The 11177-nt window shown below is 33.8% G+C and overlaps 1 protein-coding gene across 1 annotated transcript; it reads right to left on the reverse strand.

Moving 5' to 3' along the window:
* Positions 1-38: 38 nt before the first annotated feature.
* Positions 39-1009, reverse strand: LOC108741890 (guanine nucleotide exchange factor MSS4 homolog). Its single transcript, XM_018476861.2, has 2 exons — positions 742-1009; positions 39-639 (listed from the first exon to the last, which is right to left on the reverse strand). The coding sequence occupies exons 1-2, from the start codon at positions 865-867 to the stop codon at positions 406-408; spliced, it is 360 nt and encodes a 119-aa protein (XP_018332363.1). The 5' UTR covers positions 868-1009; the 3' UTR covers positions 39-405.
* Between the last annotated feature and the right edge of the window lie 10168 nt (positions 1010-11177).

Genomic DNA, 11177 nt, shown 5'->3' on the forward strand with positions numbered 1-11177 from the left:
AANTTATCTTTAAAAAGATGAATAAGAATTGAACAGAAGCCAGTTACAATAAGAGTATGTATTCATCTATATCTACACTTTTAGTATATAATAAAAGTACTTCTTACTGCATGTTGTTTTCAAAAAGGTTGTAAGCTTTGTGTCACATATGTATATATATGCATATAAATTTGAAAATACCAATTGATTAATTTGACAAGTGTTCAGAAAAATATAACATTTTGAAGAAAACATTTGAGAACTGTTATGATTAATATGCATATATTGCATCACAATTAACACTTAATATAACAAAAAAATGTGATTTTTTTTATGCAAACTCATCAGCTTCATACAACTTTTAAATTCTAAATAAAACTATTAGGTAGTAATTATAAAGTATTGTACAATAACTAAATAAAAATATTAACGATGAGTTACTCTACTAAGAGCTATAAAACTCTCCTTCGTTGTTAAATCGTGAAATCCTATGGGTCCTGCATCACAGTCAGCACATGTTAAATACTTTTTATTGTCTACAGTATTTGAAAAACCCACATTTTCAAATGTCATCATATGCTTAACTAACCAGAATAGAGACACCTTTTCAGTTTCAATATTATAAGCTCCTCCAATTTGCTTCATAAGTGGCAAATCAAACTAAAACAATTTCAATGTGTCACGTATGCGAATTCAATAATACTTAAAAACAATAAGAATGTTAATTACAAAATATACAAGACTAAAAACAACTGAGCTAACCTCCAACGTAGTAAATTTTCCTAACTTTTGTTTAAGAATTGTACAATTACAAAAAGAACATTTTACATTCCGTATATTATATCCATCGGCAACTTCATTCTCATAACTTGTGCCACAGTCAGGCATTCTTGTTTATAAATAACGCAAATTATTTAAAAGATGTTTTATAATTTCTCGAAATTTGTTTCTTATCTGTGGTATTGGATGGATATCATTGTCTATGGGTATCATGGTTATACATAAAATCACACAAGCGGTCACGAACTTCTCTGGTCACGACATGTCGATGGTCACAACCCTAGTCACAACCATAGATAATAGGTCACAACTCTTCTCTGGTCACAACTGACAGCATTGTTAAAAAGGCAGCGTAGGTAGCGGGTTATGCTTATGCAGCGTTCGTAGCGATTGGTTACATCGAACTTTAGCGTGAACAACGTTACCGGTCGCGGGGAAATCCCTGTGTTTATTATTTCGTACAAAATATTCAAATTTATAAATTTTTGTATGAGATTCTAGTCCAACTGCAAAAAAACCTCTGGCAACCCTTTACGCACGTATTTTGAATATGCAAAAAAGTATGTAGACGTTATGGTGCCTTAAGATTTCGAATCTGACTTCATAAAAGCCGGTACTGAATCATTTATGGTTAAAATAGAGAAAACGGTGTAGACACAGAAATGCGCTCGTAAAATTACAATTACGGGAAACACCCTATTGAGTTATCAAAGGGATAATTACAATTGGTACAATTGTACCAACAAAAAACATGAATCGAATGATATCGCCGGCTAGTTCCAATGTTTATTTAGCTGACTACCAGTGTTGGCAGACGTACCATAATTATTGTACATCACTACATAGTATAAAACAAAGTCGCTTTCCCGCTGTCTGTCCCTATGTATGCTTAAATCTTTAAAACTATGCAACGGATTTTGATGCGGTTTTTTTTTAAATGATAGAGTGATTCAAGAGGAAGGTTCATATGTATAATACATGCATAATTTAGTAGGAAAACACTGATAATTTTGAGGTTTCTAATGTGATGTTGTAAATAAACACATTTCTTGCGCTTACATTGTAAACGCTGGCTGAACCCTACGAGATAGATCAAAATAATGTGCAACAATATTGTACATCTTAAAAGGGTCTACAAAAAAGTCCGCGATGGTATATGTCTATCTCTTAGGGATAACCCACAATAATCATTTTTATCCTTTATTTTTTATGAGAAATAATGACTTATTTACGAAGCGATTGTAGGCAATACAGCATTAATTCTTATCCAATTAAGTACCTTAAATACACTGTGCATTTAATATAGATCAATATGGCCCTTTACAGCATGTAATTTAAATGAATATTTTTTGAAGATATTACAGATTTAAAATGCAGGGACATAGCAGTTGCGGCGGTACCGGCCGGGAGGCCGGTTTGTATTGTCTAATGACAAAAAAACTGTGAATGTTGTATATAAAGACATTTTGTAGTATATTTAGTATGTTCAGGTGGTATCTTTTGAAGATTTCCCCTTCTCGATAATAATCTAAACAAAACAAAAATATATTTAGTATCAGCATTGCACCCGTGCGAAGCTGGGGCGGGTCACTAGTATACTATAATTTAATGTTTTGTACAACCTACAATCCAAGGTGTACAATATGCAGCGTTTGTAACAATTGGTTACGTCGAGCTTTAGCGGGAACACGTTGCCCGCTGCGGGAAAATCCCTGTTTTACAATTTTGTATGACATTCCGGTATAATTAAAAAAAAAAACCTCCATGGTTTTTAGGACAGAATGCAACTGGTCAGTAAAATTGTTGCGAATTGAGCTAGTTTTTAATTAAATACTTTTGCTTCATCGAGTATATTTAAATAGAAATACAAATACTTTTGCTGCATAGAGTATTTGAAATACAAATACAAATATGTACTCTTGAAGTATTTGAAATACTTTTGGGTTGTACTTATAGAAATATTCTCAAGCAATTGCTTGATCTATTAGCAAGTACACAAGTTCAATTGATTAAAAAGTTATTTTTAATCAAGTATATATTTGCAACAAATATTAGATTTTAAGTATTTAAATACAAATATACAAATACAAGCATGAGTAAAGTCTTTGAAATAATAGTAAAATTTTTTTCTGCATGGAAATTTTGATATTTTTTTTAAATACACTTTAAATAAATAACATATTTGATATAAATTATTTTTATGTAAACCTATTATTATCAGTTAATCTCCCTCTCTTTTTGGTATTTCGGCGTATTTTGACATCTCGTATCAATCTGATTATTATTTTGTTCAATTATTTCATCATTCGATTCAGTCGTTTCAATCATTTGAACTGATTTCTTCAAAAGCGATTTAGCAGTATATTTTTCTTCTTCAGCATCAAGTTAATCTAATGTTAATCAGTTAAATTTAATTACCACTTTGTTAACCATATATTATGTCCAAAATGCACCAATTTCTGTAAAATTCGCACTAAATCATTAAATAGGCTGTTGCACTGCTCTGCGTCATTTTGAATATCTTCGAAACAAATTTTCGTAGATTTTAAGATGCATATGTTGGTTCAGTTTTAGTTTTGGATTAAAATTATTCAGATGTAGATTCGCGCGTGATTGTTATATTCATAAGGATCAAAATCAGAGAGGTGAAGAATTGGCTTCTGATCAAGATTTTCTTACTTTAATTAAACTATTATATAATTTTGTTTTATTTAACATTATAAGCACTTCGAGTATATATCAGAAAAAGTTAAAATTTGTCTGTATTTTGAATAAAATTTACCCAAAAAATCATTCCGGGAACGCGTCCGTAATCTATGCCGTGTTGTTCAAACAAGAAAAACTTATACATCAAATAAGTTAATAAAGGTACAGACCAAGATTTTTATTTAAAAAGTCTTATATTTGCGTTATCTACGACTAATAATTTTTAATTTTTAATTCCAAATTAGCATTAACTTGCATGGAAATGTTGTCCGACAATTAACGAATCATTTCGTGAACGCAAGCATAATAGGTCAGTGTTTCTTCGGAAATAAATGCTCTATGTAGTGTTAGTGTGCAGTCGCATAAGCATTTTTTAACAAGGTGGCCGGTGTGTTTGTGTTATTCGCATTAAATTATTAATTATTCAAATAAAAACTTATCAAGTCAGTTTTTAGACCGCGTACTTTAATTCTTTGTCATTATGGGAACGTCATTTTGTATTTTTTGAGACAAAAAAGACAAAAATTATAACTTTTTTCTGTTAGACAACGTAATTCACAAGTAAATAAACTCAAAAACTGGCGTTCAACATGGCGCATTTGCTTTGTAAAACTTTTTAAGTACCATATCGTCATTTCGGGAATTGTCATTTCGGGAACAATTTCGAAAAATGACGGGCGTTCCCGGAATGATAATTGCATTCCCAAAATAGTTGTTCAGTTCTCTACTCAACTACTGAAACCTTTATTTTTGTGCCTATATTGTGTAAAAGAATATTAAGTGCTATTTTTTATTCTATAATAAAAGCAAAAAAAAAAATAACAGGTAAACCGAAATAGTGCTAAATATTTAAAACAACGCGAAAAGGCTAATGCAAGGAAACGAAAGTTCTTGGATAAAACGACTCCATAGCAAAAAGAACTAAAGAAAGAAATTCGCGGTAAAATTTTAACAGGTTAATTGCCAGTAAATATTACTATTTGTCCAAGACTGCTTAAAGGTATTTAATGAGGCTGGAAGAAGTTAAAAAAATTGTGATTTTTTTTATAACTCATTAGTCTATGCCTAAATAAATAAATGTACTATTTATAAAGTTTCGTTTTGAAATTAGCACATATCATGATTTTGAATAGAATACTTTATGATATTTATAGCATAATATAAAAGAAATCATAAAATAAGTATTATCTTGTTGTCAATTTACTTTATTTGCTTATTATAACATACCCTTCTTTTAAAAGTTTATTTAATCTGATTTTATTATTTTTTAGAAAACGTTCTCGAAATGATGAATATTAATACCAATATAATTATTAAACATCAAAACTTTAAAGTAAATGAACATTTAGCTTGGCCCTTTTGGTATATCATTAATGAACTGTGCCTCTGTAATTGTAAATTATAATTACTTAGTAAGTAGCATTTCTTTTTTTAAAAAATTTCGTATCGTAAAATGCTCACCTCTCTGATTTTGACCCATAAATGTATATATTCCACCTTTTTATAGTTATTTCGTTTATTTTTACAGTTAGTAATTATTTGAAAGATTTGTGTAAGTATAGATATATTTTATTATAAACATCTATTTAGATTTACGGATAATAATTATATTGTAAAATGTTTTTTTTCCAATAATACTTTCAGTTGTTTAATTAAAGCAATATTGGTGTTAAAAGTAGTTTATTTATTTCAAAAACCACAGGCATTTTTCGCTCAGGATGTTTGGCTTTCTCAAGGACAGTTTTATTTAGTTAAAAATGTAATGGTGATGGATTTGGTTAAGTGGTAACATTAAAAATCATACACGAAATGTATGATTGCCACCACGTGGTTTTTAATTATTTATTTATTTATTATTTTAATCGTACGTCGTGCTATAACAATTTTTTAGTCAGTTAGCTATTTAGAGTTTTATTTATACAAAGTTTAACCTAATTCATCTGCATTACATTTTTAACTAAATAAAACTAGTCTTGAGAAAATCCAACAAGCTGGGCAAAACGTCGGGTGTGGTTTTTCAAATAAATAAATTATTTTTAAGCACAGTATTGGTATAATTAAACAACTGAACATAAAATAGGGGAAGAATGATAAAATACAAGTTTCAGATCCGTAAAAATAAAAGGCATGAAAGCTACAAGATATGGAACTATTTTACTGATAATGCATTTTAGTTGTAATTCTGCTTTACCGTTCTTTGGGTAGTTTACCTCGTAGTACTTCGACAAAATTGCGTCAAAAATAATATTTTTTGCAATATTATTAAAATGCCTATAACGGGAACTTAATTAATTTCACTTTATGTCTTAACTACTTATATAGTAACTAGTTTCTGGTAGCCCTAACGACACTGACTACTGAGCTATCGACTTCTACTCTTTGCATACAATGACGTCAGTCCGCTTACATGGCCGGTCGTTTAAACAGTAAAACTTAGGATGAGAATTTTAATATTTTTTTTGTTTGTAATAACAGGTTTTGTCAGTGTATCTATTAAAAATAAAAAAATATTCGTGCAAGAGGTCTATTGTTTATTAAAATGACTAATTAAATTCTCTCGATTTTGTTTTGATGCTATTACGTTATCATAATGCTCGGTTTCGTTTGCTTCTAATGTATCTAAAATTAAAAATTGATCCCAGTTCGGTGATTAAGCTACGTTTTTGGCGAAGTTTGTTTCTATTAGATAAATATTTCTGGATGTATTATTAATAATTGACTTTTAAGGTATCCTACCTCCTGCTGTAAATAACTAATTCCACGTAGTGATGTCGTCATTGTTATTGTCAAGAATATTTTTTAAAATATTTAAATTTCGGACTGCATTAATTCCGTGATTACTAAGGGGTTTTAATAGATAATTGTGAATAAACGTATATGATAAGTTAATTGAACCCTGACTTTACCTAATTTCAGCGGTAATATAATACTAACGAAGTAGACGTTAACTTCCGGTATAACAGGAAGTGCTACATATATGGCCTTATTTTAGTTGAGGAGAGCATACCCAATAACGCTTGTACCAATTTTCAAAATTTAAATCGAAGTAGTTTCCGAAATATTGTAATAGATGGTCACCGTGACACATCCTGTATATTGTAATGTTCGTGGGTTTAACAAATTAAATTTCAAGAAGAAAACTATTTATTTACACTAATTATTATTGAAGGACTTAAAAACACTATTAACTTATTACTAAACTTAGGTAATTATTATATTTATTTACACAACTGTTACTATTCACTGTTCTATTTATTTCACTTCGATCACTTTCAATTTACCTCTTGATTCACCTCTGCAACGGTCAATTTATTTCTACTCTCCTTCGGCGAATGTCTCTTCCTTTTTATACTCCCTTGCCTCCTTTCGGGAACGTTCTTCAGCCTTCCAGAGAAGTCTCGTTTTCTTTGAACGGTTTAATTGCTTTTCCGGAACGCAGGTACGACACACACTTTCACAGATACGGCGCACATGAAGAAAAGCGCCCGCGGCTAGTCGGCGAATCGATAAGCCGCTCACACACACGTATGCCCGATCGCACACAATCACGCTCGTAGTCGCTACACTGCCCTCTCCTTAAGGAGGTTTCGTCCCGAAACATTTTTACATTCCGTTTCGCAGGATCATGCCGGAATCTGCAATTCTCGCCTTCACGACATCCACTCCGGGAGTAGAAATAACAGTCCACGGTCTTCTCATGATTGGTCCGATTCGGGTTATTACTGCAAACCAAAATGTCTATTCCAGTACGGCGGAACAGGACTTCGATCATGTTCCGTACGATCCTCCAATCTAGGTTATCCAGTCCACAACCAAGCTTTGGAATCGCCAGCTTCTGTAGGTTATTCTCCAGAAGATGTCTGCGGAGTTCTATTACTGCGTCCCAAAGGTCTCTATAAGTGGGGTTATCAGAGCATCTTCCTTTAGTTACCAGGTAATAGATATTGCGTCGACCGTCAGGCAAGCACAACAGTGTTTTTCCCGTTTGTACTTGGTCTTCAAGATGTTGCAAACCGTCAAATCTGCGTTTGAACTGGGACGCGATACCACGGCTCATTCTGAGATCCTTTGAAACGCAATGGGCCAGAGAATTTTCCTTGGATATAGCAAAGAAGTCTCGTCGGATTTCTTGCGTCACTCCAAATTTCCTGTTAACATGGGGGCCTTCCTTCATGAACTCTTCAAATGTGGGCTCGGAAGGAATAGTTCTTAATAATCTGGCCCGCGCCTCCTCTTCATTTGCACCGGCGAATGGAGCCAAGCGATTAAAATGGACTACCTTCGGCTTCCTATTTGGAGTTTTCTTAATTTGGTAGATCACGTCGTTAATCCTCTTCACTATCTCATAGGGTCCTTCCCAATCCTGTTGGAACTTAGGTGATAGTCCACGGCGACGACGAGGATTATATAACCAAACAAGATCTCCAGTTTGGTAACCACCTGCTGTAGCCTTGATGTCGTAGTTTTCCTTAATCCTGTCACTAGCTATCTGCGCATGCAGGCGGCTCGACTCGTGGATATCGTTAAGCTTCCTTCGGAGATTGGTTACATAATCTTCTCCAGCCAAGTCATCTCCTGGTTTACAGCCGAATTTGAGGTCACAAGGTAGTCGTAACTCCCTTCCAAAAAGGACACTGGCAGGTGTTTGGCCAGTCGTTTCGTGGACAGATGAACGGTATGCCATTAAGAATAAAGGCAAATAGCTCTGGGAATGGACCCGCCACATCGATTGCGATTCGTTCGAAGGGGCAAACCGACATTGTATTGGCGCATTGGCGCCCTTGGCCTTTTCTGTGGTCCATTACTCGCGGCACAGGTGGTACACTTTTTACACCAATTCTTGACATCTTCCTTACAGTTCACCCAATAAAATCGCTCTCGAACTTTCCCAAGCGTCTTATTCACTCCAAAATGGCTACCAGATGATCCATCATGAAAATACTTGATGTGCTTCGGAAGTTCAAAGCGAGCCGCACAAAAAAGGGGATCCAGACGGATGTACGGCGAGGGTTGATACCAGGTGAGACAGACGGCGGTTGACCGCAACAGTGAAACGACGTATAATACACGTTGTGTTTGAAATAGCCGATCTGACTAGTTTTTGGTGTTGGATCGAGATCTAAGTCTAAAAGACGAGTAATAATAACAAAGAGAAAAAGAGTTAATTATTTATTGATAATTAAGAATACTTACCTTGAGTATTTAGTCTATTTAGTTCAACATTCGTACCTGTAAGTTATATCATTTGCTTTTGTTTTTGTGTTTTGGTTTTTAGTTGATTTTATTTTGTGTTTTGTAGTTGGTAGTTGCCTTTTATGAATTATATGTTTTATGAGCTTAGAACAACTTGTTTTATTTGCACAAGCATAATATTTTTATGTGAAGAACCCCTACCGACTGAGCTAGGCACAGCATACTGCAACACCTCTCTAACCTTGTTTCGAGGAATAACCAGTTGCTTCCTATCTTCCTCTCCATTTGGACTTTCAATAACACGCTTCAGAATGCCATCCTCCAATACCATTGAATCCCACTGAGCCAATAACGATTTTAGTACTTGGGTGCAGGAAGAAACTTCCTGTCACGTTGGCCGTTTTCCGTCTTTTTTCCATTCCACTATCTTCTTCGAGCCCGGGTCGTTTTCTTGGTCGTGTTTTATATTGTCAGGTAACCATTCGTCATCGATTACCGTGACGCGTCGAATTCGACCTAACTGCTTGCAGTCTGTTTGACGTCGAGCACTTGGGGAAGGAGCACTTTTCCTACACTGCCTCCTGGTGTGACCTAGTTCGTCGCAATTCCAGCATCTTAGCTTTCGTGTTACTTTATCGAACTTGGAGATGATTCGGCAGACGGTTTCTTCTAGAGATTCTGAAGAATTCGTTTCTTCACACAGTGGCCGAACTGTTCATAATCCGCCAACTCTTCCTGGGAAAGGATGTTCAAAATATCACATGCATCACCACAACAAATCTTATAAATATAAGCAGTTAGGCAATTCGGTTAACTATTATTCTTTCAAGTCCTGTGTATCAAATAAATTTATTTAGTGCGAATCAGTTGGATTTTACTTTTTTAAAAACAATCTCGTTAGATTTCGCATTTTAACGCTGCGAACAGGTGCCAAGAAGAGATTTACTAAGGATCCGCTGGTATTAGCCTTCAAGTACCAGATCGCCACGGCTTCTCTTGAGCATCAACCCTTTATATTGGCTAGCCACGACTAAAGTTGATCGACTTCTCGCTTCACGCTCATTTTCATACGTTACAGCGCTTGTTGTTCGTTCTTGTGTAGGAATCATCTACAAGGATTAAAGGTACTTGTGACATTTATCCCTTTCTTTCTTTATTTTACTTTGTTGTTGAATAAATTACATGTTTAAAAAAGATATTTCAACTAATAGGTCATTAGAAGAATTACAAGAAATAGAAATGGCCTTAACGCCTGAACACTTAAATTTTGATTTAATGTTGCAAAAGAGTCTGTCTCTTATTATGACGGTGGCGCAGAAAGTTAACCTTTCTTTATTCGAAGAGTAAAAGGGTTGATATCTGAATTAACTATAAAAGATACACTTTTGAAATTGAATGAAATACTATTTAATTTTGTCTCGAAATGATGATGAGGATACCGTTGATAGAGAAGATTAAAAATGAAGAGGTATTTGAAAGATTAGGAAAAAAAAGAACTATGGAAAGTAATAGGAAATAGGCGAGATCGGTTGGTAGGACACCTTCTCAGGCATGAAAGGCTAATCAGATATATAATAAACAGTAGCTAAGAAGAGAAGAGGTAGATCTAGATTAGATTACTGTTCAGGAACAGTAAACTCAGTTCTTGAATTTTATGCGTTTCTGAGAACAAACACCAAAATTACCATCTGTTGCAAAATGAACACAACCAATATACAACAATCAGTAGGTACAATCCACGTTTACATATTCGATTACACAACAAAAAAAAACTTATTTTCCAGTAGATTCCATTCGCTATCCGCCAAAGTGGCTGTGGCTTTGTCTGTGGACAATTTTCAAACTTCTCAATGAGAATAATACGTTTAAGCTAAATTAAATACATTTAAAATAAAATAGTTTTGTTGGAAAACTGTCATAATATTTAAACTTGTCTACGAGGAGTGGTTATATAATAATAATAATAATAATAACGAATAAAACTATTCGAACTGTGTTTTCGAAGATAACTTATTCTATTAAATTTAATCCCCAAATAATTGTGAAAGGTGAAGCTTTGGTCGTTCTTCATGTCAAGAGTGTTGAAGAATTAGATGGCTGTGACGAATCTATTTTGATTAGGTCTAGTGTCATCAGGTAAACTTCTGTTACTTTATCACCTTATAAAGTAGAATTAAAGGTAAGTTAATTCTGATTAAATGTAAACAAGGTTTCCCTCCAACAAAGTAACTGCTACAAATACGGCATCAATTACTTGCAATCCAAGGTGTCCCATCAGGTCTAAAACATAATTAATTTTATTAATTTTATATTATTCATCATCATCATCATAAGGTCATCAGACTGGTTGGACACGTACCTCCAATCTTTCCTATCCTGAGCTAAACTTCGCATTTCCCTAAAACTAGAACAGCCCACATCCTTAACTATTTGCGAAGAGTAATCTAATCTAGGCCTACCTCTACCCCTCCTAACTCCTGTTTCTGCCTCTAATATGTCTCTGACTAGACCTTCATGCC

Source organism: Agrilus planipennis, unplaced genomic scaffold, assembly GCF_000699045.2.
Source record: "Agrilus planipennis isolate EAB-ADULT unplaced genomic scaffold, Apla_2.0 scaffold311, whole genome shotgun sequence".
In the NCBI taxonomy this organism is placed as follows: Eukaryota; Metazoa; Arthropoda; class Insecta; order Coleoptera; family Buprestidae; genus Agrilus; species Agrilus planipennis.